The 24,311-nt window shown below is 56.6% G+C and overlaps 2 protein-coding genes across 12 annotated transcripts in view; both read right to left on the bottom strand.

Annotated features, from left to right (window-relative positions):
- Positions 1-200: 200 nt before the first annotated feature.
- On the bottom strand, positions 201-9,366 carry LOC141974106 (protein Smaug homolog 2-like). 4 transcript variants are annotated; one of them, XM_074933391.1, is made up of 10 exons: positions 6,922-7,035; positions 3,571-4,020; positions 2,925-3,158; positions 2,735-2,844; positions 2,556-2,642; positions 1,876-2,017; positions 1,676-1,761; positions 1,456-1,577; positions 1,101-1,181; positions 201-823 (listed from the first exon to the last, which is right to left on the bottom strand). In XM_074933391.1, the coding sequence occupies exons 2-9, from the start codon at positions 3,734-3,736 to the stop codon at positions 1,136-1,138; spliced, it is 993 nt and encodes a 330-aa protein (XP_074789492.1). In that variant the 5' UTR covers positions 3,737-4,020; positions 6,922-7,035; the 3' UTR covers positions 201-823; positions 1,101-1,135. The 4 variants fall into 4 exon arrangements, with proteins under 4 accessions (XP_074789492.1, XP_074789495.1, XP_074789494.1 ...); XM_074933394.1 differs by lacking the exons at positions 201-823; positions 1,101-1,181; positions 1,456-1,577; ... (3 more) ...; positions 2,735-2,844; positions 2,925-3,158 and adding exons at positions 5,530-5,901; positions 6,493-6,602; positions 8,721-8,846; positions 9,255-9,366 and having other exon boundaries at positions 3,740-4,020; positions 6,922-7,067; XM_074933393.1 differs by lacking the exons at positions 201-823; positions 1,101-1,181; positions 1,456-1,577; ... (3 more) ...; positions 2,735-2,844; positions 2,925-3,158 and adding exons at positions 5,530-5,901; positions 6,493-6,660; positions 8,721-8,990; positions 9,255-9,361 and having other exon boundaries at positions 3,740-4,020; positions 6,922-7,067.
- A 3,029-nt stretch (positions 9,367-12,395) lies between these two features.
- LOC141974107 (dedicator of cytokinesis protein 1-like) overlaps positions 12,396-24,311 on the bottom strand; it is a 53,626-nt gene continuing 41,710 nt past the window's right edge. For 2 of the 8 annotated variants that reach the window (XM_074933396.1, XM_074933395.1), the window contains one exon: positions 12,396-12,566. In XM_074933396.1, coding sequence (XP_074789497.1) covers positions 12,396-12,566 — 171 coding nt within the window. Of the gene's footprint in view, positions 12,567-18,454; positions 18,609-23,232; positions 23,953-24,311 lie in introns of those variants that run through there. The other 6 variants (XM_074933399.1, XM_074933402.1, XM_074933397.1 and 3 more) reach the window with 3 other exon arrangements.

Below are 24,311 nucleotides of genomic sequence, written 5' to 3'. Positions count from 1 at the left end.
CAGCAACAGCGGCGAGGAGGAGGGAGAGGAAGAGGAGGAAGAGTCCGGGGGGGCAGCGAGGGGGGGACCCCGCACAGCCCCCGCCTGACCCCAGCGAGGCCTCGGAGGACGACGAGAGCCCCAGCGACGCCTCCGACTCCTCCAGCGACAGAGCGGCGTGTCCCCCCTCCCCGTTTTGGGGAAAAACCAGGCACTTTGGGGGGTGTTTCTGGTTTTCTCTTTAATAACGTAGTCAGGGTTAGTAGCCACAGCCGGAACTAAAGTTATTCCTAACAACTTGTGTCTAAAATAACGTTTTCTATCGCAAAGGGCCGCGGCGCTGCGGGTACAAAGGGGGGGCGGGGGGCTGTACCGACGGGGGAGGGGTCCTGGGGCATCCCCACCCTGGGGGAGGGGAGGGAAGGGGGGGCATCGCCGTGTCCCTCAGTTTGGGCTGTAAATAATAATGATATTATTAATGTGTATTAATATACGTTAATATCATTTGGGGTACTGATACAGTAATGAAGAGAAAAGGAATAAAAACTGAAAAACCCATCAAAACCGCAAAGATTTGGGATTGTTAAAAATGGTGAAAACCGACAAAAATGGGGGAGAGGGGGTAAAGGGGGGGCAGGGGGTGTCTGTGTTAATCCCCACCCCCCCTCACCGCCGCTTATTTTGGGGGTGGGGGGGGTGGAGGAACCGAGCGAGACTGGTCATGGAGGGGGTGACACCCCCCCGTGGAGTGGGGGAGGGGTCATGGGGGGAGGGGTCATGGGGGACCCCCCTATTTGGGGAGGGGGGGCGGCGCCATCAGATGGTGAGGTCTTGTCTGAGCCATCTGCGGGGGGATGGGGGGTGTCAGAGGGTACTTGGGGGGGGCCACATCCCCTTACACCCCTCCCCTCCCCCAAATCCCTTCCTGCCACCCCCAGCGCCCCCCCCCCTTGCTCCCCATCCTCCCCTGTGTCCCCAAATTCACCCTGTCCCCATGTGTGTCCCCCCCATACTCCCTCCTGCCGTGTCTCTGTCTACCCCCGTGTCCCCACCCTGTCCCTGGACCCCCCCCGTCCCTGGACCCCTCTCACGTCCCTTTGCCCCCCCCGAACCCCCCTCACCGCCCAGCACTTGCTCCACCATGCTGAACAGCGACTCAGGCGTGGGGCTGATCTCCAGGTCCGTGCCGGGGAGGGGACGCTCTGAGGGGGGGCGGAACAGAAACTGGGGTAAGGGGGGCCCCAAGATTTGTACCTGACCCCCCCAACCCTCCTAGGGAGGGGACCAGGCACTCTGAACCCCCCCAAACCTCCCACACCACGACCAGAACATCTTCCCCCGCCCTAGTGGGATGGGGGGTGTGGAGGGGAGGGGGGGAGCACAGGTTCCTCCCCCCACTCAGGGGGTACCTCAAGGTTTTGTCTCCCCACCCCCCGCCAAGGTTTGGGGAGGCCCCTGTCCCCCCCCAAGACGTACCCTGGGGGAAGGTGAGGAAGACCTGGGGCGAGCTGTTGATCGGCACCGATTGGGAAGGTGCGGAGCAGCCACTGGACCTGCCACCACCAGGAGAGGAGCCTCTTCTGTGTCTCTGTGAACGCCTGGGGGGGGAAGGGGGCACATGGGGGGGTCACACAGCGCTGTAGCCCCCCTCCCAAGCCCTACAGGCCCCCCAAAGTCCCCACAGCCCTTCCCATACCTCGTGGCTCAGGCACTGCTCCAGGAGCTGGAGGTAACTGGTGATGTTCTCCTTGTATGGCCGCGACGTCAGGAACTGGATGCAAACTGGGGGGTGTCGGGGGTCAGGGAGGGACCCAGACACCCTGATTCCACACACACCCCACCCAGAACCATGGGACCCCCCCCAAAAAGGAATTGGGGTGTGGGGGGGTATCTCACCTTTGCCCATGACACGGGTGAACAGCCTCGGGATGTCCCCGTAAGGGACGGGGGCTGCGGCGTTGCTGGCTTTAATGGGGGTCACTATGATCTGTTGGAGCTCCTGCATCACCATCCACAGGCTGCCCCCCCATATGATGTGCTGTGGACGGTGGGGGGGAGTGTCAAGGAGGAGGGGTGGGAAACGTGGGGACTGAGAGGGAGATCAGGCACACACACCCCAAACCCCACCCCCCCAGTCCTGGGGACACAGGGAGGGGTGACCAGGGACATCTTGTGCCACTGCTGGGGACACAGGGAGGGGTGTCAGGGATGGGGGGACACCCCTGGGGATCTGAGGACAAGGGACACCCTGTGCCACCCCTGGGGACATGGGGGACACTCTGGGTCACCCCTGGGGACAGGAGGGACATGGGAGACACCCTATGCCACCCTTGGGGACACCCTGTGCCACCCAAGGTGCACTGGGACATAGCGGACATCATGTGCCATCTCTGGGGACATGAGGGGGAACAGGGACAACCTGTGCCATCCCTGGGTACACAAGAGAACAAGGACACCCCGTGCCAGCCCCTGGAGTGCAGAAGGGGACATGGGCCAACCGGGGCCACCTCTGGGGACCTGAGGGCCTCCCCGAGGCCACCCCAAGGGACCCGAGGGCCACCCTGTCACCGTCCCACCTTCTCCAGCTTCCTGAGGATGCTTGGCCGCTCCTGCAGGTTATGGATGCAGAGGAGGATCCTCTGCTGCGCGCCCCTGGGGACATTCTGTGGGGACAAGCAGGGTCAGAGTGACCGGGGACGGGGGGACTGTGTCTCCCCCTTCATTTGGGGACATGGCGGGGGACACCCCATGTCACCTGCGACTTGAGGTGATGCTCCGTCAGCCTCATCATCTCCTCGTACGTCATTTGGGAGAAAAGCGCCGTGTATTTCTGCAGCCCCAGGCTCTTCAGCCAGGAGGGGACATCTTGGGGGGGGACAGAGGTGTGACATGGGGTGGCAGGTCTCCACGCCCCCCCCACCCCCAAACGGCCCCCCAAACCCCACCTTTCATGCCGCTGCCCTCCTCCTCGAAGGTGTTGCGGCCGCCGGCCGGCTCCTCGGTCTGTTCGCTGCCCCAAGAGGCCACGCTGCTTTGGGGGAGCAGGGGGGCGTGGGGGGGCACGGGGACAGGGGTTTCGTCACCCCCCTCCACCCATTCGGGTCCCCCTCCCTGGGCACTGCCGGGCACCAGCGAGAGGGAGGGCTCCAGCGGGCTGGGGTGCAGCTGGGAGGGCAGAGCTGGGGGGAGAGGAGGGGGGGACAGGGGGTGGGCAGGGGTCCCCTCTGCAGGACACCCCCCCGCCAAGTTCCCTGCGGCCATCTGGGCCCCCTTAATGTCTCCCCAAGTTGTTTGTCCCCTACATTTCCCCCGCAACCCGTCCAGCCCATCCTCAACCCCCGTCCCCCACCGCTCTCACTGCCCAGCAGCTCCCTGTCCCCCCCTCCCACCCCTCGACACCCTCAATGTCCCTTCTCAGCCCTTACTGTGCCCCCCCAGACCCCTTCCCGCCCCCTCTGTCCTCTCCATTTCCCCCCCAGACCCCTTCCCGCCCCCTCTGTCCTCTCAATTCCCCCCAGACCCCTTCCCGCCCCCTCTGTCCTCTCAATTCCCCCCCAGACCCCTTCCCGCCCCCCCGCCGGCCCCACTCACCTGCTCCCCCCGGCCCGCTGCTGCTGGTGGGGGGGTGCAAGGGCGGGTGCCTGTTCTCCTCAGGAGCCGCCGCGGACCGGGACGGCCCCGACTCGGTGGCTGCATCTTCGGGCCCCTCGAGAGGAGGTGGTGGCCCTCGAGCAGCATCGGGGCACGAAGGCTCCATCGGGGGGTCGCCGCCGGCACCGGGCAAACGCTCCTTACTGGCGCAGCCGGAGAGCCAAGGCTCTGCGGCCGTCCCGGGGGGTGGCAGGGTGTGTCTGAGAGCCTCGCAGAGGGGCTGGCTCTCCTACAGGCAGAGCTTGTTCTTGATCCCGGACGCCAAGATAAAAGTGACTGTTTCATGTCGCTGGCCTTGACGTTGGTGCTGCCAGGGCGCAGGAGGGGGCGGGGGGCCAGAGAGAGCTACTCCTGCCTCGGCCGGCTCCTGCGGCCACGGGCTGATGCCACCTGCAGCAAAAGAAAGGGGACAGGGAGGAGACTGAGGCTGCGTCCCTGTGCAATCGTGTGGGGAGGTGGGGGGAACGCGGGGCTAAACCCTGATGGATTGATCGACTGATTCTCAACCCCCCCAGTCCCTCTCTGACCGGCAGCTCTCCAGCCACTCCTCCCCCAGGCTGTAGCCCTGCTGGGGCTGTTGTGGCCCAAGGGCAGCCCCCGGCATTTGCCCTCGGTGAAACTCCCCCAGCTGGGCTCAGCCCATGGCTCCAGCCTGGCCAGGTCTCTCTGCAGAGCCTCCCCACCCTCGAGAGACCAACACCCCCACCCGGCTGGGTGTCACCTGCAAACTGACCGCGGGGGCACTCGAGCCCCTCGTCCAGCTCATCAGTGAAGGTGTTAAACAGGAGCGGCCCCAACACCCAGCCCTGGGGGACGCCACTGGTGGTAAACTGGAGTTAACTCCCTTCCCCACAGCTCTTTGGGCCCGGCCAGCCAGCCAGGCTTTTACTCAGGTTTTTATCTCCTCCTCTGCTCGGCTCCCTTCAAATATGACTTTTCGTGGCATCCTTCAAACTCTGTGCTCACCCTCCCTTCTCTCCTGCACCCACTGTACCAAGTCCATCTTGCTTCCCGTCCTCCCTCCTTTTCCCACAGAAGCCCGCCGTGCCCCTTGGCACCACGAAACTGGGTCAGTATTGACAGAATGTTGATTGGACTCCAGCCCCACCCGCTCACCCCGACCTACCACCACAAATAGCCCCCCAAGCCTGCACCCAACTTGGAGGGACGACCACCCGACACCAAAGCGGAGGGACAGACCCACGGGTTCGTGCTCTCGCCCCCCCAGAGGGGGCTACGCCCAGTGCATCCGCGGGAACTGTGTGTGTGGGACTGCAATCGTTCCGGGTTGGGTTTTCTCGGTTGCTGTAGTGCTCTAGAGCCAACCTGCAGCTTGTGCGTTTATCGTAGGCAGCCTCAGGGAACCTGTCAACGCTGCATGAAAATAAACCGTGCTATCCGTGAATCTGACTGTTTCTCCTGAGTGCCCGCTGGGGCTGGCTCGGATCAGGGTCCCAGTCCCGACTGGTATATTAATACCAATTTCATGTCACACCTGTTAAGGGACAAGTCCAGCCGCCCCTCGCCCCTCTGATCTCTGAGGACCGGCCAGAACGCAAGGGGATTTCTCTCTTACCAAGTGAGCTCTTACCCTAAAGGCAACACCGGTAAACGGGGGGACCCCCCGGACCTACCCGGAGGGGGTGTTGGGGCTGTTGGGGTCCCAGGCGCCGCTCTGGGCGGGCGTGCGGCTGCCGTCGGGCAGCGGCGTCTGCGAGCCGTAGTGCGGCGTGCGGCTGCCTGCCAGGGCCCCGGCGGCTCCGTCAGCCCCCCCGAGCCCCCTCTGGCTGGGGGGAACCCAAGAGTCCACCCCCCAAGTACCTGTTACCTGGGGCACCAGGGACCCCCCAGCACCCATGATCTGGGGCACCAGGGACCCCAAGTCCTTCTGACTCTCACCAAAAATTCGGGTTCGCTTTTATCCTTCGTGCTGGTGCCATCACCACCCTGCGCTTCAACCGGCACTGCCACAACGCTGACGCCGCCGATTTTAGACGCCGCCGGTGACGGTTTTGTTGCCGTACGGCTACCGGCGGCGTTCCTGCGACCCGGTCGCTGGGTGGCTGCGGTGACGGGGACCGGTTTGGCTTCCGAACTGGTGGCTTTCGCCTTGATGGTCCCTCCCGGCTCAGAGCTTTCCTTAGGGGGAGGTTTGGCGAGTTTTTTTAGGACGCCAGCGTACTGGAGCACGGAGCAGTCGTCGTCGCTCTCGGTGGCTTTGTCCCCATCGGTCCCCAAGGCATCGCCCAGTCTGCTGAAGACCCCCGCGGGCTGGGAGACAAGGTGAGAGGAGCCCGTCAGCACCCGCACCCCCATTTACCCTGCCCTGCCCCTCTGCCCCCCAAATTCTGCCCCTGGGATGGAGACCAGATGGATACCAGCCCTCTTGGGATGTAACGATGCAAAATGCTGCCTGCGGCAATTAATGACTAGGCTATAAAGCAGGTCTCTGCATCACCCATAACATCATATTCCCTCGGATTTGTCTCGAGGGGCTGAGTCTGCAACTTGTTTTATACCCCCAAGACTTCCGTGCTGAGCTTTTTGGCTCCAGAGGAGAGAAAAAACCTCCTGTATCCCCCCCACATTAAAGGGGTCAAAATAGCAGCGCAGATGAGGATCTCCCAGGGACTGGGGATCCACTTGCCTTTGGTGGCTCCCTCCTGCTCTTCCCAGGTGTTTCCCCACCACTGCCCCGTTATTTCAAGGCTCCTTCAGCCCTTCCGCGGCGAGCGGGAGGCTGCAAATCCCGATATAATCCTGGGGGAGAGGACCCTGATGCCGGGATCCCGGTGGGGTTTGGCCCAGCTGCCGAGAGCGACGGCTACACGGAGCCGCAGCTGAAAACCCACGTCCTCTCACCTTCCCTCCTGTGGCCGTGTCCGCTTTCGCCTCGGCTCCCAGCCGGTCGAAGACAGATGTCCTCTGCAGACCTGCAGTTTTCAGGAAAACGTGGGTTTTTGGAGGTTTCCCTGGAAAATGAAGCTCTGCCGGGTCAGCGCCGAGGGCTCGTGGCTTTTCAGCCCCGTCCTACCATTGGGGCACCGGCAAAATAAAATTCACTTGTCAAAAGCGTGCAGATGGCCACCCGTCCCCTCCTTCCTAAGGCTTAAACGGGCGCGAGTGGAGCCTTTACAGCTTGTGGTCAGTTAATATCTCCTTGGCATAACACAACTGCTGCCCAGTCGCTCTCTGGATGCGAAAATCCAGATTCGTAACGACAGGCTAATTTGGGGCTCAGCTGGGCTTCTGGAAGGGAAAATGAACATCAACCCCCCCAAAGGCTGGTACCTTTGGCCGCTTGCTGTTGCGGGATTTTCTTCGTCCTCGGCGTGGTGCCCCGGGCACGTTGATGATGTATTTCCCTTCCATTTCCGCCGTCACCCGCCGGCGTTTTACCGGGACCGTTGGACGTTCTCCTGCCGTGTCGCATAATCCTGGGGGGACGAAGGAAAAGCGAATCGAGAGCTCTCCTCGCAAGGAGCCTCAGGGGGTGGGAGGGTTTTACGAGCGCTTGGGCACCATCCTGGGCTGGAGTGAGCTCTGAGCCTGGCACCAACAGAGCTCCCCCAGCACCGGGCTCTGCAAACACCCTCCCCCCGCCTCTAGCTGCCCCCAGCCGCAAAATCACAGAATCCTTTGGCTGGAAGGGACCTTAAAGACCACCCACCCCCTACCGTGGGCAGGGGCGGCTCCCACTCGACCAGGCTGCTCCCTCTGCTGTCCAGCCTGGGCGGGGGCACCCACAGCTGCTCCGGGCAGCCCGTTCTGTGTCCCACCAACCTCCCCGGCAAGAGTTTCTGATGGAAAACTCCCCTCTTCCACTTTCACACTGCTCTCCCTCGGCCTGTCTCTGCACCCTCTGATAAAAAGCCCCCCCGCCCTGTCCTGCAGCCCCCTGCAAACACGCAAAGGCTGCTTTAAGCTCTGGCCGGAGCCGCCTCCTCTCCAGGCTGAACCACCCTGGCTCTCTCAGCCTGTGCTGGTACGGGAGGTGCTCCAGCCCCCCCAGTCCCCCTCACAGCCTCCCCTGGCCCCGCTCGCCTGGGATCCCTTCTCTCTGGAGCATCAACCTGCCCCGCTCAGCTTGAGGTCACCCCCAAACTGGCTGCGGGTGCACTTGATCCCACTCTCCGTGTCCCCACTGAAAGGGCTCAAAGAAATGAATTTCTGACAGTTATTGAGACTAAACTGGGATGTGATATACGAAAGCTTGGCTTGTGCTTTGCTTCGTTTGGTTCTCAAGTCAAGTTTCTCCTCAGCTGCTTCCCGAGGTCCCTTTAGGTAAGGTTTAGGTTTAGGTCTGTTGAGGTAAGGTTGAGACGCTCGTTAGGCTCCCTACGGAAATCCCTGAGAGCAGACTCAAGGCCTTCAGTGGACACCTGCGCAACTCCTAGAATGGGCAAACTAAGATAAGGGGGCTCGAACAAAGAGACACAGAGACCCTGTTCTAGGGAGGGTGATTCTGCTGATTTAGGAAGGACACACCTGGACTTGACTTCAAACACCGTGAAGAAGACTACTTACTTCTTCCCTCGACTACCAAAGACCCCCACCCTGTTTTCCCTACACATGCTCGGTCTATGTGAATGAATTCTGGGCACTCATTATCATAAAACATCCCTTCCAGGAAAGCTAATGAATATGCATGATCTGTGTGCATATAAACAGATGCCCCTTACTAATTTCTGGGAGGCCTCATGGTGGACAATCCCCGGGGCGATCCCAGTGCCACTAACCAGGAATACCTGCTTAACAGTACAAAGATTTGCTGTTCCAGTCTATTTCTTTGTTTGAGCAGCAAAGCTGTTAAATCCTACCGGTCCCAGTAGGGACCACTGAGGGACTCTGCCCCCAGACACCTTGCTGGAGCGCAGCCAGGCAGCCGAGGCCTCGCCCGCTGAGGGGACCCCCCCTCAAATCCCTGTCTCTCCATTTCAGAGACAAGGGTGCTGCGTGCTTGGCTCACAAACCCACCACCGGACCCAAAGGGGCTGTTAAAATTTGACTGGGGGGCCCCTGAGCAGGAAACACAAAGCAAAAAGCAGCTTGTGGCGTTGCTCCCGCCGGGATCCGTCGCCCCTCCCTACCTGCCTTCGCGGCGGCCGGTGCGTTGGAGACGGGGACGGAGATCGTGGAGGCGTGGGGCCGCTGCGGGAGCGGGGCGGCGGGAGGCGAGTCTCTGCTCAGGCTGGCGGCGATCGTCCGGCTGGCGGCTGCAAGGGGGGCAGCGCAGTGAGGGCGAGCTCTGGGACCGCGGGGGCTTGGGCGAGCGGGACAAGCGTCCATCTCGTCAGCTGAATTCAGGAGGGGTCCTTCCCCCGGGAGCGCGCGGAGGGCAGCCATCCTCTGAGCCCTTCCTTTGGAAGGGAATTACGTTAATCGTGCAAGGGGATTTCACCTCCCAGAAACCTCCCACCCGCACTCAGCGCTACCGGCGCTGCGGCGCAGCTCGGCTTGAACGTCGGGGGAGCTGGGGCAGAGCCGTTCGGTGGCCGCCTTGCGCATCTCCCGGAGGAAAAAGCCACGGGGAAGGGTTCTCCCCCCTCAGGCTGTGGGGAGGCGAACAAGAAGGCTCGAGGCAAAACTCTGCTGCTGAACGAGCCGGCAGGACTTCCCCGTACCTGCCTGCACACGACTCGGGCATGTCTGAGGATGGCGACGATGTCTCCCACCTCTCTGATGCCCACTTCATTCATCATCTCCTTGTTCAGATCCACCAACATGTTCTTTTGGATCCTGCAGCGAGGAAAGACCTGGCTTAACGAGGTCTCCCCTCGTTATGAGCTCTGATTAATCGGGCCCAGAGTGAGGAGCACCACGATAGCCACAGCACAGGTTGGGACACCACCACCCTCCTAGAAACAACTCTGATAATGATGGGGAAGCTCAGCGCAGGCGAGCAACTCATGTCACTAATTAAGGAGCGGGATAACGAGTTAAGTCCTTCCTTCCCCCTCGGGAGGGGGATCTTTCGGTGCCGTTTTCCCCACCGTGACGCGGTGTAAAGGTGCCCCCTCGCCTGTTATCCACAAACGCGACGGCCGGCCTGGGGGCACCCCGGCTTCCGGGGAAAACTGCATCCGTTCGGATGTCGCTGAAAAAAAGCCCCAGAAAAGGGAAAACGAGGTGGCCACGGAAGAGGGGGTGGGCGGCCGCCTGGCTTTGGGCGGGCACCGGCCGAGAGGCTCATTCCGGGCCTCCGCAGCTGTCGCCGTGCCGTTAGCGGGATGGGGAGGAAAACGGCTCCCGGGCTGGCGGGGGCGGGGAGGGGACGGTCTCCCGGAGGAAAATACCCAAGCTGGGGGGCTGAGAGCAACTCGGGGCCATTTTGGGCGGCGGAGGGGGAGGAGGGCGGCAGGGCAGAGAGGGAAACGTCCCTTCCCCACCGTGCCGGAGCCCGTGGCGCAGGAGCCAGCGGCCGCGGGGCCGGGCGGCGGGGCCGGGAGCAGCCTGCGGGGAGAGAGCGGCGGGGCGGCCCCTCTGAGGGCCGGCAGGCAGGCCCGGGGCTGCTGCCGCCCCCCTGCCCGCAGCCCTGCCCGCTCCTCCCGCCCCACGGCCTCTCCTCTCCCTCCTGCCCCTCGGCCCACACCCCCTCCCTGCCCCTCACCTCTCCGCTCCCGCCGCCGGGCCCGGCCCCACCGGAATCCCCCCTCGGGGAGCGCCGCAAGGGACGGCCCCGCCAGGACTCACCCGGCGCCGCCAGCCGAGGGCGGGCAGGGGAACGGGCAGGGGCGCCCCCTCGAGCGCCGGAGGACCGGGGGGGCCCCCGCGGGCTGTTGGCAGCCGCCGCCGCGGACGCCGGGGCCCTCGGGACGGGGGGGGACGGGGCGCAGCGGGCACCCCCGGCAGCCGCAGCCTTGCGCGGGGCCCAGACCTGGCCCGAGACATGTCCCTGGCGCTGAACCCGGGCCTAAAGATGGCCCTGGCCCTGAACAAGCCCTGAAGATCCCGCTGCCCCTGCCCCTGGCGCTAAACCCGGCGCTAAACATCAGCCCTGAGCCCCCGATCCGGCCGGGCCGGGGGGGTGACGCCAGAGCGAGCTTAATGCCCCTCCAGACCCAACGGCCCCAGCGCTAACGCCCTCCCCCAGAGAGGGCAGGGTGTGGGGGGAGCGGAACCTTGGGGCTGAGCACCCGCTTTCTGGGGGGGCCCTGAGGCGCGAGGGTGGGGTCCCCGAGGGGTGGCGGGCTCTGCGCCCCAGAATTGGGGTGTCCCGCCCTACTGCCGGGGGTACCGGCCCCGGTGGCGGAGGAGGGAGGAGCAGACCCTTCCCCTCCCTGCCCCAAACAGGCTGGGGCACGGGAACACCCCGATCCCGTCAGCCGGCCGGGAACGTCTCTGCCCCGGCCGGGTTTGGGCTCTGTTCCCTTCTCCGTAGCCCAAAAGTCCCAGCTGTGCTGCCCCCGGGGGGGATTCGCCTGTCCGGGAACGTCAGGAGAAATGGGTTTGTTCTGTGCCAGCGTCACGCCGGGATGAAGCCCAGCGGCACCTCCCAGCAGCTCCGGGGCTGGCGACACCCCGAGACCCCAAACCGAGGCCGGAGTTTTCCCGCTGGGTCTCTGGGGCCTCCCGGCCCCGCGCGGCTCCTGCCCTCGCCCCGATCGCTGCCCCCTTCCTCGCGGCTCCGCACGCCCTCGGCAGGGCCGGCCCAGCCCCCGGGGCCGGGGGTTTAGTCCCCAGGTCAGTTAAGCTCAGCTCCGCGCCCACAGAGAGCGGAACAGAAACAGCAAAAGGCTTTTGAACAGGATCCGCGGGGGCGAGGAGCCGGGAAGAGAAAACCCGCCGGGGGCTTGGACGCGGCGGCGTTTCGGCAGCAAAACGTTTGAAATAATCTCACCCCAAACCCCGCCGGGAATGCCAAACGCTCCCCCCCCGCAATGAAACTGAAATTACCCCTTTTCGCAGCCAGCCCGGGTCAGCCAACGACGCAGCGACGCTGCTCGGTTCCTCTCGGCATCGCTCCTCGGAGCTGCGTCCCGCGGGGCTGTTACTGGTAGGAAACAGATGAAAATCTCTCTTTTTTAATGATTTCTTATACATGAACGAGATCCTAGAAATAAGCAATCAATGGCCATCGTGATTCCGCAGAAGAGACTCGGAATCAGTAAACTGCCGTGAGGCTGCAGGTGCTCCGCTAGTCTGAAGTCACAGAGCCACGCTGTGCTGCTCGTTCGTGCCCTGCACAGCCCGAGCACGGCTGGCCAAAAACCCCGCCCAGGTAATCCTGGGTGAGGACGGACGGGTGGACACCTTTCCTTTAGGCATGCTTAAGCTGATTATAATATTTTAACTGAGACAGGCACAAGAAATGGGTGACAATCCAAGCGTCTGCCTTTAATGCTTTTAAAGGTTCTAAGATTAACTTCTCAGAAGTGGGAAATGTTAAACGGAACATCGAGGAACGGTTGCGGGAGACAGGCCAAGAAAAGAGGGTTGTTTGAAGCCGGGTGACTTGATGGCCCTGAAACGGCCCAACAGACCGTGTGATCAGGGGCAGAGCCACAGACAAGAAAGGACTCGCTGCCTGGTGGGGATTTCTGGGCATTTTTGATCACCGACAGAATAGAGCATTGAAACGTCAAGGGAACTGCGGTGGACTTTGTACGATGTGATGGTTTAGAGTCCCGATGTAAGGAGGAGCAGGGACTGATCAGCTCGTAGGTCAGCTCGTAGTGGGGCGGGTTGATGCTGCTCTGGTCGGTGCAAAAGACGTTTCCATCCGAAGCGTCTGGGAATGAAAAGGTTCAAAGGCGTCGGGGATTTCAAGGGTGCTGACGAGAGCCCGGAGGCCAAGGGCAGCTCAACGTGAGCGCCGGTCCCTGGTTTATCCGGGCTCTGAACGAAGTGTTGGGAAGCGAAGGCTTTGCCCTCGGGATATTCGGGGTGAGGCGGCAGCTGGAGTCCAGGTAAGTGCAGAACACGTGTGTGATGATCTGGAAGCAGAAAAACAAACCTCGCTTTAGCGTCCTTAAAAATACAGCAGCTTCCTTGCCATAATCGTGGCTGTCCGTGACAGTTTTGGCGAGTGCAACGCTGGCTCAGCCCCGGTGTGTTCAGGAGCCCGAGGCAGTTTGACGCTTAAAGCGGAGATTCCAGCGGGCCGGCACGCCACGGCCGTGCAGGCAGGTTTGTTTTGTCCAGCAGCGAAACAGCCCCAGTCACAACGTGATAAACTGAGGCTGCGCGTCAGCAGCTCGGTTCCCCCAGCAGCAACTTTATCCCGGCACCCTGCAGAATTTGGCCAAGGCACGGCTTTAGCAGATTTAGGCCACGAACTCCAAGCAAACTGTTTTAGCGACGGGTCCTGCGCTGCCTGCGAGGCTTCGGCTCAGAAGGGCAGCTGGAATCCAGTGACAGCAAATCCCTCCTTGTCCCTCACGAAAGGCCAAACAAAAATCACTGGAAAAACCTGAGCTGGCCACAGGTCTTATTAAGAATGCCAAAATTTTGAGATAAAGTGGTAAAACGAGGAAACCACGCTGAGGCCTGCTGTTGGTGGCTTAACCCTTCCCGGGGAGGTCTCAACATTTTCTGTGGGCAACATCACCCAGTGATCTGTAATCTGGTACTTGCTGGGCTCGTTCTATACAACGGAGTCTGTTTCACAGAAAAAACAAAAGAGTTCCTCTGGGCTAAATGGCCAAAGTCTCCAGAAATCTGGGAGATGCGCCTGGGAAAGCAGAGCGTTGTATTGCCTGCAGGGTGAGCGACAAAAGGGCGAAATTCCATTTTTTCTTATTCTTACAGTGATTGTCTCGAGTCACTGAATGTCAGAACTTCATGGCAAGTGTTTCTTTTCATCTGTTGGGTCAGAACTTCTGTCCCAGGATTGCTGGAAGTTTCACTCCGGGGTGCCCTCCTCTCTCTCTTCATCTCTGAACACTTGGAGCTGCTCACCCCGCTGTGGGGCAAGACACCGAGAGCTGCTCCGTGGCCAGTCACTGTCAAATATTCCATCATCTTCACAAACTGAAAATCAAACCCTGTGTCACGACTGGTTTTGTACAACTGCAGCTTCAGCAACTGACTCTCGTGATACCTTTGTCAGCAAAGCTGTGAAGCTCTGACGGTCACACCTCCTGTTATATTCATATTAATTAAAAACATCAACCCGCCGCGTTTTATATTTCAAATCCAAAACTAAAGGCTGTGGGCGGCGGGGGGGGAGGAAATACAACATCCCCAGCCCCTCCCCGCAGCCGCCACTGCCACGATTTGGCCAGAAAAGCGCTTGGAAAATGGCAAAAATCCCCAACGAAACGAACACACACACACAGAGGGGAAAAAAAAAAAAAAAAATTGAGTTAAACCTGCCTGTGGGACATCGACAGCGTCTGATTGTTCCGCGGCGGTGACGGGGTGCGGGGGTTTGGGGGTGGGGGCTGCGGGGAGCGTTCTGTACAGCGGGGCCTCCGGCTGCTTTACGAGTAGAATAAAAAATGGGAATTTTCCAATTATTTGGGGTTTTTTATGAAGGTTGGGAAACGGTGAGATCCCGGCGGGGGGCTCCCCCATGGGAACCGCCCTCACCCCCCGCACCGCCCCCCAATTAAAAACGCGGCGCTGCTAACGAAGTCGGCGCCGAACTGGGCCCGGGGGCAGCCGCCTCTTTCCCTGGAGTTTTTTACCAAAACTGGAGGAGTTGTTGGGGTTTTACCAAAATTGAAAGATTTGGTTGGGGTTTTTTAACCAAAATTGGAAGATTTGGTTGTGGGGAATTTTTACAAAAATTTGAGGGGTGTGGTTGGGTTTTTTACCTGAATTGGAGGGTTTGATTGGGGATTTTTTACCAAAATTGGAGGGTGGTTGGGGGGGAGGAGAAGCAAAGTTGAAGGGGTTTGATTTTTCCAAAAACTGGAGGAGTTTGGGGCTTTTTTTTTTTTTTCTCTACCAAAATTGACAGGTTTGGTTTGTGTTTTTTTTTTTTTTTTTTTTTTTTTAACCGAAATTGGAGAGTTTTAGGAGTTCTTGTACCAAAATTGGATGTTTTGGGTTTTTTACCAAAACTGGAGGGGTTTGTGTGGTTGGCAGGATCGCCCTCCTGCCTTGTTAGCAATTTTATTAATAATTTGTAACACATTAGACGGGGAGGGGTGGGTGTCGAGCCCTCCTCCGACTTAGGGGACCCCCCCATAGACTTGGGGTGTGCGGGCCCGATCCTGCCCCCCCCCCCGGGAGCCGAGATGGGGAGAAACCTTCCAAAAACGGCTCTCGGGAGGGGTGGGGGTGCGGGCGTTAGGTGACATGGGGCTCTTCCCTCGCTTATGGGACGCCCCCGCCCGCACTAATTAGCGCTTCCTTGGTCTGTTGTAATTAGCGGTGGACTGGGGGGTAACTGGGTGCCCTGGGCTGAGGCTACTGGGGAAGCTGGGGTCACTGGGCTGGGGTTACTGGGGAAACTGGGGCCATTGAGCTGAGGCCATGCGGGGGTACAGGGGGATGCTGGGGGTTACTGGGGATACTGGGGGCACTGTGCTGGGTTTATGGGGGATGCTGGGGGGATTTAGAGGAATACTGGTGAAAGCGGGCAGAGCTGGCTGCAGGGTGTGTCTGTGGGGGGGTTACTGGGAGCACTGGGGGGCACGGGGTGGGGGACAGCGGGAGCTGCCGAAGCACACTGGGGGCACTGGGAGCGCCAGCGAAGCTGAACCGGGCCGTCAGACTGGCCGGGCCCCGGGCACCGGCTGCTTTGGGGGCGGGTCCCTCGGGGGGTGTCGGGGCACACGCGGGGGGGGCCCGGCCGGGTGTGGGGGTCACACCGGGCCGCACCCCCCGCCCCTCCCCGGAGCGGCAGAAGGCGGAGGAGAAGGCGCAGCGCGGCGGGAACGCGGTGGGAGAGGCGGCGGCTTGTAACCGGCTCGGCGAGAGTCCGGCCAGCCGCGGTGAGTCCCCGCGGCCCCCCCGCAGCCCCCCCCCGCTCTTAACCCCCCCGGCTGCCGCCAGGACGCTGCGAGGAGGCTTCGGAGGGGCAGCGGCAGGAGCTGCGGCTGCTGGAGGGCGCCGGCCACGGCTTGGGCTGCGCCCCGGCTCCCCGCACGATCCGCGAGCGCCGGGCCGAGCCGGAGCGCTACGAGGCGGCGCTGGCGGTGGGGCTCGGGGACTTGGGGGGCACCGAAACGCTGCCGGGGGGCGCTCGGCTCGCTTTTCGCCCCCTCCCCAGCCCCGCCGGCGACAGCTGGAGCCGGCGCGGTCCCTCCGGGCTGACACGGGGCGAGGAGCCGGGGCTGCCCTCGGCCGGGCGGGCACGTTCATCGCCGCCAGCCGCTCGCCGCAGGAGGGGGCGGCCGCTGGAGCGCTGCGCCAAGCCCAAGGGGCTGTTCGCACCCTTCGGCCACCGCGGAGGAAAAAGCGGAAGGTGAGGCCGCACCGGGGCGGGGGCACCTCGGTCCCCCCCTGCCCCGGGGGAACGTCGGCAGCTCCCGGCGGGTTTTCGGAGCCGCAGGAAGCGTGGCACGGCGGCACAGAACGGAGCTGAGGAGCCGCTTGTGCCTCGCCTTGGGTTGGGGCTGCGCTCGCTTGGAGGACCCGGCTAAATGCGAGCGCTGCCTCAAAAAAAGCATTTTCCTCTCGCGGTGAGGGCGGGCGGCGAGGGGGGTGTGGGGCAAACCCGGCCGCGACGGCGGCTCCGTTTGCGGGCAGGGTCGGCTCCACGAGGATCGGTACCGCGGTACTTCAGCCCGGGGCGCATCCAGCCGCGGGAGGGCGAACACTCCGCGGCTCTGCGGGGCCTGGCCCGGGCGCGCGGCTGCGCCCGGCCTCGGAAAGGGAAGGGGCTGGAGAGCGAGTGCTGCGGCAGCACGGCCCGGGTGGGTGCTTACGGGGGCTCAGGAGCTTCGTCCCGGCCTCGGGTGAACCCGCTCTGATGGGTGTCCCCGCTGTCACCCAGGTCCTGCCGCGTTTGGGGCAGCTGGCGGCCGCCAAGCGCTCGCTGAAGCCAGCTCACTGCCCGAGGGGCTGCTCTCCCTGGGGAAAGCAAATGACACGGGATTACCGCCCTCACCGAGGCAGAGCTCATTCCTCTGAAGCACTGCAAAGCGCACAAAGAAACCAGCGACGGGGAAGAACGACGGGGAACGAGAGCAGAACCAAGACGGTGCATCACAGGAAAAAGGGGATGGCTTTTTCCCCGTTGCCGAGTTAAACTTCTTGTACACTCACGTTACACCGACTGTCACGGGATTGCTGGAGGTTTTTTCCTGGGACGTCATTCACGCGCAGTCAAGGGCCGGGGTGACTTCGGCAAGCACATGTCAGCCTGCGAGCTGACTCAAAGCACTCTTCAATGCTGAGCATCTCACCCCCCGCTTCTCCCTGTCCCCACCACACACACCCATCCTCACAGCTGTGCACGGACACAAACGGGTGTTTGTTCCCCCTTTGTGAACATCCTGTCTATGTACAAAGGCATTATACCACAGGCAAAGGACAGGCGTATGAAAAGAACCTTCTACTGGCACTTGTTAGCTGAACCAGCTGCCAGTACGAGCCAGTGAACTGCTAAGTCAGTGCGCAGTGAGTCAAGGATACCAACAGGCAGTTAAGTGTGACACGAAATAAACTCACCCAGTGAGAATAATAAGGTCCAGAAAAGTCAAAGCTTTGCCATAAAGAAAATAAGCAGTAATCGATGGTCACAGTTCTCTGCACACCTAACACAGAGGACGGAATTCCTAGGTTCCACAGAATAATTGCAACTTATTCCTTAACCCATCCCAACCACCCTCTCTCTAGAGCAGTCAGCCCTTGCAACCTTTACGATAAATTCATCGGTGTGCTTAGAACGACTTCACAGCTCACAGGGGGTTCATGCTGCAGAAACAAATGCAGCGATGGCCTGTATCAAAACATTAGTTGGGGGGAAAAAAACCCTTCAGACACGGCGAGAAGGCCAGAATAAGTAAGACCAAGTGCCACAGAGGTGTCATTTCTAACGGGGGTTCCTCTGAACATCAGTGAGGGCTCCACTGCAGTGCCCACGCGCCCAGGGCTCCTTGTTGCTGGTGGTTCATTTCCAGACAGGTTTCCTAAGACAGGAATGGGTAAGAAAAGCGATCTGCCGAGAGAAAAACCAGCACACTCCTCAGATCTAACAGCAGCAGGTAGAACCTTCCTGAAAAACAAATCCTGCGAGATACTATTGTCAACCTACTCAGTGAAGGATAATATCAGCACGCCCAGATGTTTTAAGTTATTTCAAGATAAGGTATTTATTATGCTTCTATTTACCAAATTAAAACCCACTGAAGTAAGGAAACAACACTACAGGCCCTTAAGGGTCATCTTTCCCCAATACATTACATCTTCTGACACTCTTTTACATTGATTTATTACAACACATTCAATAAAGTCCCAGCCTACTCTTTTCCACAGCTAAACCTGTCTTTATGTAGGTCTTTACAATCTCTCAGTGACCTTGGCAAGTGCAAATAACTTGACTCAGCTAAGAATTTTCAGAAGTCATTTTCTTAAAAAAAGTATCAGCAGCACAGAGCAGGATTGCATCCACATCCATGTATTAAAAATATATTTAAAATCACCACGTAACAATGTTCTAATCTTTAAAGAAGAAGAGCTTTTGCCTTTATGTATCTGTATATAAAAATTCACTGAAGGGCTAAAAAACCCCAAACACCCTAGTCTCCAGAAATGGGCCGTTTCCATGTGTTTTACCACTACTCAGGCGAAACGTTCTCTGCGGGCAGGGAGAAAGGCATTAGCATCCCGAAGGCTGAGATCTCTGCCTACAATTTAATCTGCACGTGCGTGCAGTGAGGCTGAGGCAGATGCGTGGGGAACAGAAAAGGTATGAATAACACAAAATACGGGATTCAGCAAAATTATGATACCAAATTTATTTTCAAAGAAATTAACTTGTTACTTAACCCCTTCAGCACCATCAACTTTCATCAGCTGCTTCAAATTCTGCTGCAACAGGTTTGTGTTCCATCGCCAGTTCAGAAGTCCCAAGAGGTCAGCTAGGAATAAGAAAAACAGTTCTAACATGCAAAACATTTACTGTCACTCACACTCCCTATAACTATGTTCAGGACAAACAGGTTTACTCCCTTGGGTCAGGCATTTTCTCCAGACAACAACATACTTCTAGTCTGCCCCTGACACGGCAGAAAGTTAGCCCAGAGCTTCTCTCGTGGAAGAGCTCTGACAGGCTTTCGGACAAGCAGCCTGCTTTTGAAATGTCAGCGTTAAAATCTCGGCCAAGGAAGTCTGATCCTTCAGTTTTAATTTGTTGTACACAGCAGTTGAGTGCTTAGATAAAGATGCCAAAAGGAAATTAGTCAGCCACCGACACAGCCACATCTACAGGGCAGTGATACTTCCAGCGTTAATATTTCTAACCTCTCACGGAATAAACTGAGAAGAGAATAAGGCACAAAACAAGGCAAACAGCTGCAAAATAAGCTAAGTCAGAGGAAAGCCGTCTGCTTCACTCCCAATGCCCCAATTGCTTGCTCGCTTCCAAAAGATGGAGAGTTGGGGCACAGACCAGATCACGAAACAAATCACCTGCCAAGGGGCTCGTCCCCAAATCCTCCCTCCCACCGTTTAGACTGTGTCACTGCAGCTTCACTGACAAATACGGGAATGCTGAAGGCAAGCGCTCTCTGCTTTATTAGTCAGGAAGAGCCACAACACCATTTTCTGTTTCCTTTAAGGAAAGCTGCTCACGAGGAACTCACAATCGGTGCCCCCCTGCAAATAAGCACGCCAGGAAATGTTCACAGCCCCACTGGAGCACCGGGAAGTTAAACCCACCCCAGCATTTGTTGAGATGCGACCGGAACTGCCCACAAACCCAACACCCCAGCTCGTCCTGCCTTTGCCAAACCAGCACCAGGGAAAAATTTCACCCTGCCCCATTAAAAGTCACTTTTCAGCACAAGACAAACTCTCCGGGAGCCACCCTCAGTAGAAGTCCCCCGAGAGAGACACCCAGAAGATTTTAAAGACTACCTACCTGAAGTTTGGCCACCGGGTTACTACTGCACATTACACCCACCAATACGGTTAATATTACGTGAATTCTGCCCAGTAACTCCTACAGGACAGGCAGTTTCTCCCAACCAATATCCCCTCAGCTCTTTATTTCAGACTTTCAAAACAACCAACACAATGTTTACCAAGGCACACATCTGCAGAGTACATTCTGGAAATTGTAGGCAGAGACCCAGAGCAGCTGCTATACCTTCCCCAAAAGCTTTCATTTGAAGCAATAAATAAAATGACTGCTAGTGGAACGGACTGCAGTGCTCCCTGGGACAGATTCTCCTCCGAGCAGCACTCAGACCAAGCCTTCTCATCATCTCTTTGGGAGTAGACGTAAAGAGCTTTTTATTACATTATAGCTTGGAGCAATTCAAGCACTCCATTTTTAATTTTTTTTAATATAACCTGCTACAAGTCTATAAGATTTTTAAGCCAAGATCTTAGAGACTCAACCTTAACAGCAAAATTGCTTCTGGAAGAAAACTAAAGATGCCTCCATGAGCTAACTGAAGTGTTTCATGAATATGTTGGTACGAGCTTTCCACCACTAGTTTGATTTCAGTTTGACTTCTAAAAAGGCACCAGCGTGACAAAAGAAATGATGCCAACAGAAGCTGGCCCACAGACTGTCTTGGAATGGCATCGGGTATTGCCCCAAGAAAACAAACCCACGTGTGCTTTCAGCAGGACGACACAGCAGATGCTCGATGAATACACATCTGCGGAGAGAAAATGTCAGTGCAGTCCAGCTACCAGAGAGAGAAAAATAAGTCACAGTGTGCAGCAGAAGTGCGTATTCACTCTCTCAGGGCAAGCACTCACCCCAGCAAAGTACCAGTTAATCCCGCTCTTTAATAGGTCCAGGGATAGAATAGGTCCGGGAAGTAGAACAGGATAAGGATGTACAAAGGTATTTTAGCCTAGGAGTGACAGGAGGAGGAGGAGGAGCAATAGTAAATAGTAATACTGTAGTCAGCCTGGGTTCAAGTGAAATTTATGTGATCAGGAAATACCAGAGCAGTAAGACAGAGGATTTTCAACTGCAAAGGGTTAGAACAACCCCCCAGCCTGCCAAGTAGCCAATAGCAACTGCACTTTGTTCGGGTTAATGTGATTTATGATTATACTGGCTACATATAAAGATCTTCCTTTACATCACAGCGAGCAATTGGAAGCCAATGGTCCAACGCCCTGGCTATGCACTTTCTTTGACCTGTATCTAGGCAACGGTTTCCCTATGGAGACACCCAAATGTTTCTCAAAGCCCAGTCACAGGGCTGAAGTTAGATAACGTAACTGAGTTGAAGTTAGATTACATTTTCACTCTCATTAAGTTTTCATGTGTTCTTTGAAATAATCTTCCCTTTTGAGTATAAGCATATGATTCTCCACTCTTTGACTTGTTTAATTCTGTATTTACATATTCATTGTTATATTCTTCATTTATGCCACTTCAGCACCTGAATTTGTCATGTCATGTGCATTGCTTCTTTTAAATAAAAACTATCAGTGGTGTTAGATGAGTAGGTAAAATTTCACTCAACTCTTCTCCAAAAGCCTAGTCTCCTTGGTCCCTCAATGTCTTGACTTCCAATCAGTAACAGCCACTGTTATCTAGAGGTTTGAGTCCTTCAGGCCCCAAAGAAAACATAGAAATACTCTGACTAAGCCTTACAGACACCCTGGATGCTTCACCATAGCAAATCCACGGGTGGAACACTAGACAGCTCTCTGACTACTGGCAATCAGAACAATTTTCCAGCAAGCCCGTTAGCAGAATTCCGGTTCTATTCCCATTGCCCCGATAATAAAAGGACATCCAGCTTGATAGTCCTGTCAGAGGCACTGGTAAGACTCACTATCCACCAGCAGTGTTTGTATAGAGGGGGATGTCACTTCTGACGCCGCTTTGCCCCCCCGTTCTGTATTTCCTGGTATCTCCAAGCTCCTAGCTGACAGAAGAAGATTCAAATACCAAAAGTGCTCTGCCAGTGCAAGAGAAAACAAGACCTCGTTTGTCACAGCTCAACCAGATACTCAGAAAAAGGAGAATAAAATCATAAAATCAACACTCAACCCTGACTTGGACGTGACTCGAGGAGCAGATGCAAAACACACCTTGCTATCAATTTACCCCAAGAACAGAAGGCCCAACATTTCCCAGCCCAGAGACACCTACTGAGATGTTACCAACTGCAAGCAGACATCCCCTACATATGGGATCAAATTTCTCACTTCTGACTTTAAAAGCCCAAACAAAACCACTGTAAACACAAACAAAACCACACAAACTTGGGGTGTCTGCTGATGCATTCAGTGCCCCACAACACAAACCACAGTAAAGCAAGTGGGAGCTATCCAAGGGTCAACCAGCCCCTAGAGAAGGCGGGAACCCAGTGCCACGCTGCCTGCAACCGCGTCAGGTGACGGCAGCGCTCGGCCAGGACTCCAACACACATCTCTACAGTTCCGTACCGCTTCACACCAACTCTTCAATTCCAGAGCTTTCATACAAAAATGCACCTGAAGTTTCATGGCCCAAGTGTTTCTTCAGCCCATAAAGGACAGACTCGTTACAGGAAGTCTTGAAAGTAGAATGAAGGCATGTGCTGCCACGGTCCTGTGGGTACAGGAGGAAGGACATTCTCTTCTGCCTCAGATGGCAAAGGGCGAGAATCTGGCCAAGAGGCAACGTGATGGTGAACAGAAAATTCTCATGCCTCTAACAGCTGACTTTCTCCCTGATTCTTGAGGAGGTTGGCGTGTTTTGCTTCTTTCAGACAGTCCTCCTCTCTGGCTTACACTGCTATTCTTCCTCAAAAACTGAAAGCAAAATCTGAAAAAAGGCAGGAAATGCGTGGCTATAATACATTCTGCCACAAATCACTAACAACTGCTCGAATGTTCACTAAGCAGATACTTCATGCTATCACTTTCTCTCAAAGAAAATAGCTGAAGTGCTACCGGTGGCCAAGTTTGCTCTTTTGGAAACCTTTCAGATGCTAAGGACATCAGTTACTAACGGAAAAGCAGCATTAATAACTTGCAGTTTACAGAGAACTGGAGTGTTCCAAGAGCTTAGACACAAAAAGACAGTCTGCGACATCCACTGCAATGCAGAAAGAGCCATAGGATTCGTTAACATACTTCCAGAACTGCTAAAAATAAGTCTTAAAGCCCATGTTCTAAGACAGTTGTGGAGGCTGAACAAAGAACTATTACAGGTAGCCAAAAGAAGAAAATTATCCTCATTTACCAAAAGGTTGAGCCAAAACATTATCACAGATTTTTACTTCATAATTTTCAAGAAAGCGAAAGGAAGACCGTTAACCAACAATTTTACAGAAGTTACAATCAGCTTCAGAAACTATGATCTGTGCTATAAAGCGCTGCCCATTTTTAGATGAAAAATGATACTTGAGGGAGGAACTGTCGCAGATGAGAGTATTGACACGGTAATGATTTAGTAAGAAATCTGGATTTATTAGTAAGTAACAGCAAATTATCAATACAAAATAATTCAGAAGAAAAGCAACTTATTCTCAGATTCTAAAATGACAAGATTCACTCTAACTTACTTAACGGTACCTTAATTTATACATATATATATGTACATGCACATACACAAACCAGACATGTACATACAGAAACAAAGGTGTTTGGATTCAGTAAAATGAACACAAAAGGGACAAACACACACAGGAAAAAGGGCAAGGGTACGTACCCACACACCCACCCCCCAATAAACAGAGAAAGAACAGGTCAAACAGAAGCTAGTTGAAAGAAAATTTCTCTCTCGAGAACCAGAAGCAGAAACCAAGTCTCTTAATGCCTAAATCTTCCATTTCTGATGCTAAGCCTACTGTAAACTCTTTCACATTCCCACTTCACACGTGGGGTGGTTAATATCTTTACTACTCCCTACCCACCTGGCTCTAAGATATATAATACCACAACCCTTTCAGCTGCTAACTGAAAGCTTTATTCACTAGTCCTTGTATTTGACTCGGAGAAATAACTGGTCAGGAAAGGAAAAACAATGTCGAGACTTAAGAGTGAGGAAGATTTAATGGAAAAAAGAAGCTGAGGTGCTAACCTAAAATAAGCAGGCAAACAACTTATCCCCACACAAAAAGCAATTAGAACCGGCAATCACAGATTAGGAATGTTATGTGCCTCTTTCAGGAGATTTTGGCCCCAGATGCTGACGAGAACCGTAACAAAAAGGCTGAATTACGCACAGCCCTGTGATGATCTGTGACGGAACGTGAACCTTACACGACTGCGGGTCACATCTTCAATAGGGATTGCGACCTTCACAGATTGGGAAAGAGGACAGAGAAAGAAAACAGTCGGTGCAGGATCATCAGACATCACCGACTACTACCAAATCTCATGGAGACACCTCTCAACAATACGCCTGGCGCTTTCAAAAAGATCTGTGTGAAGTACCCGCTTCATTTCGCCCTAGACGACCTTGAAACCTCACAGATTCCCCAGGAAAGTTCTTGCACCGAGGAAGAGAGAAGGAAGCAAGCCAGCCTGTTAAGTTACCCCACAGGACCTGCAACTTCAGACGGCGGGCTGTAACCTCAAAGCCTCCCCTGCTGCTCCCCCCAGCTCAGGAATAAGCCCCTCTTGAGTTTGGCTGGTAGAGGTGAACTTGATAAGCA

Source organism: Athene noctua, unplaced genomic scaffold, assembly GCF_965140245.1.
Source record: "Athene noctua unplaced genomic scaffold, bAthNoc1.hap1.1 HAP1_HAP1_scaffold_31, whole genome shotgun sequence".
In the NCBI taxonomy this organism is placed as follows: domain Eukaryota; kingdom Metazoa; phylum Chordata; class Aves; order Strigiformes; family Strigidae; genus Athene; species Athene noctua.
This window is presented reverse-complemented; position numbering and strand designations above follow the sequence as displayed.

Excerpts from the sequence above, each read along its gene's own strand:
- LOC141974106 (XM_074933391.1), bottom strand. The coding sequence starts at position 3,736 with ATGGAGCCTTCGTGCCCCGATGCTGCTCGAGGGCCACCACCTCCTCTC. Across the intron at positions 2,643-2,734 it reads AGCATCACCTCAAGTCGCAG|AATGTCCCCAGGGGCGCGCA; the intron begins GTGACATGGGGT and ends TTGTCCCCACAG. Across the intron at positions 1,578-1,675 it reads AGCAGTGCCTGAGCCACGAG|GCGTTCACAGAGACACAGAA; the intron begins GTATGGGAAGGG and ends TTCCCCCCCCAG.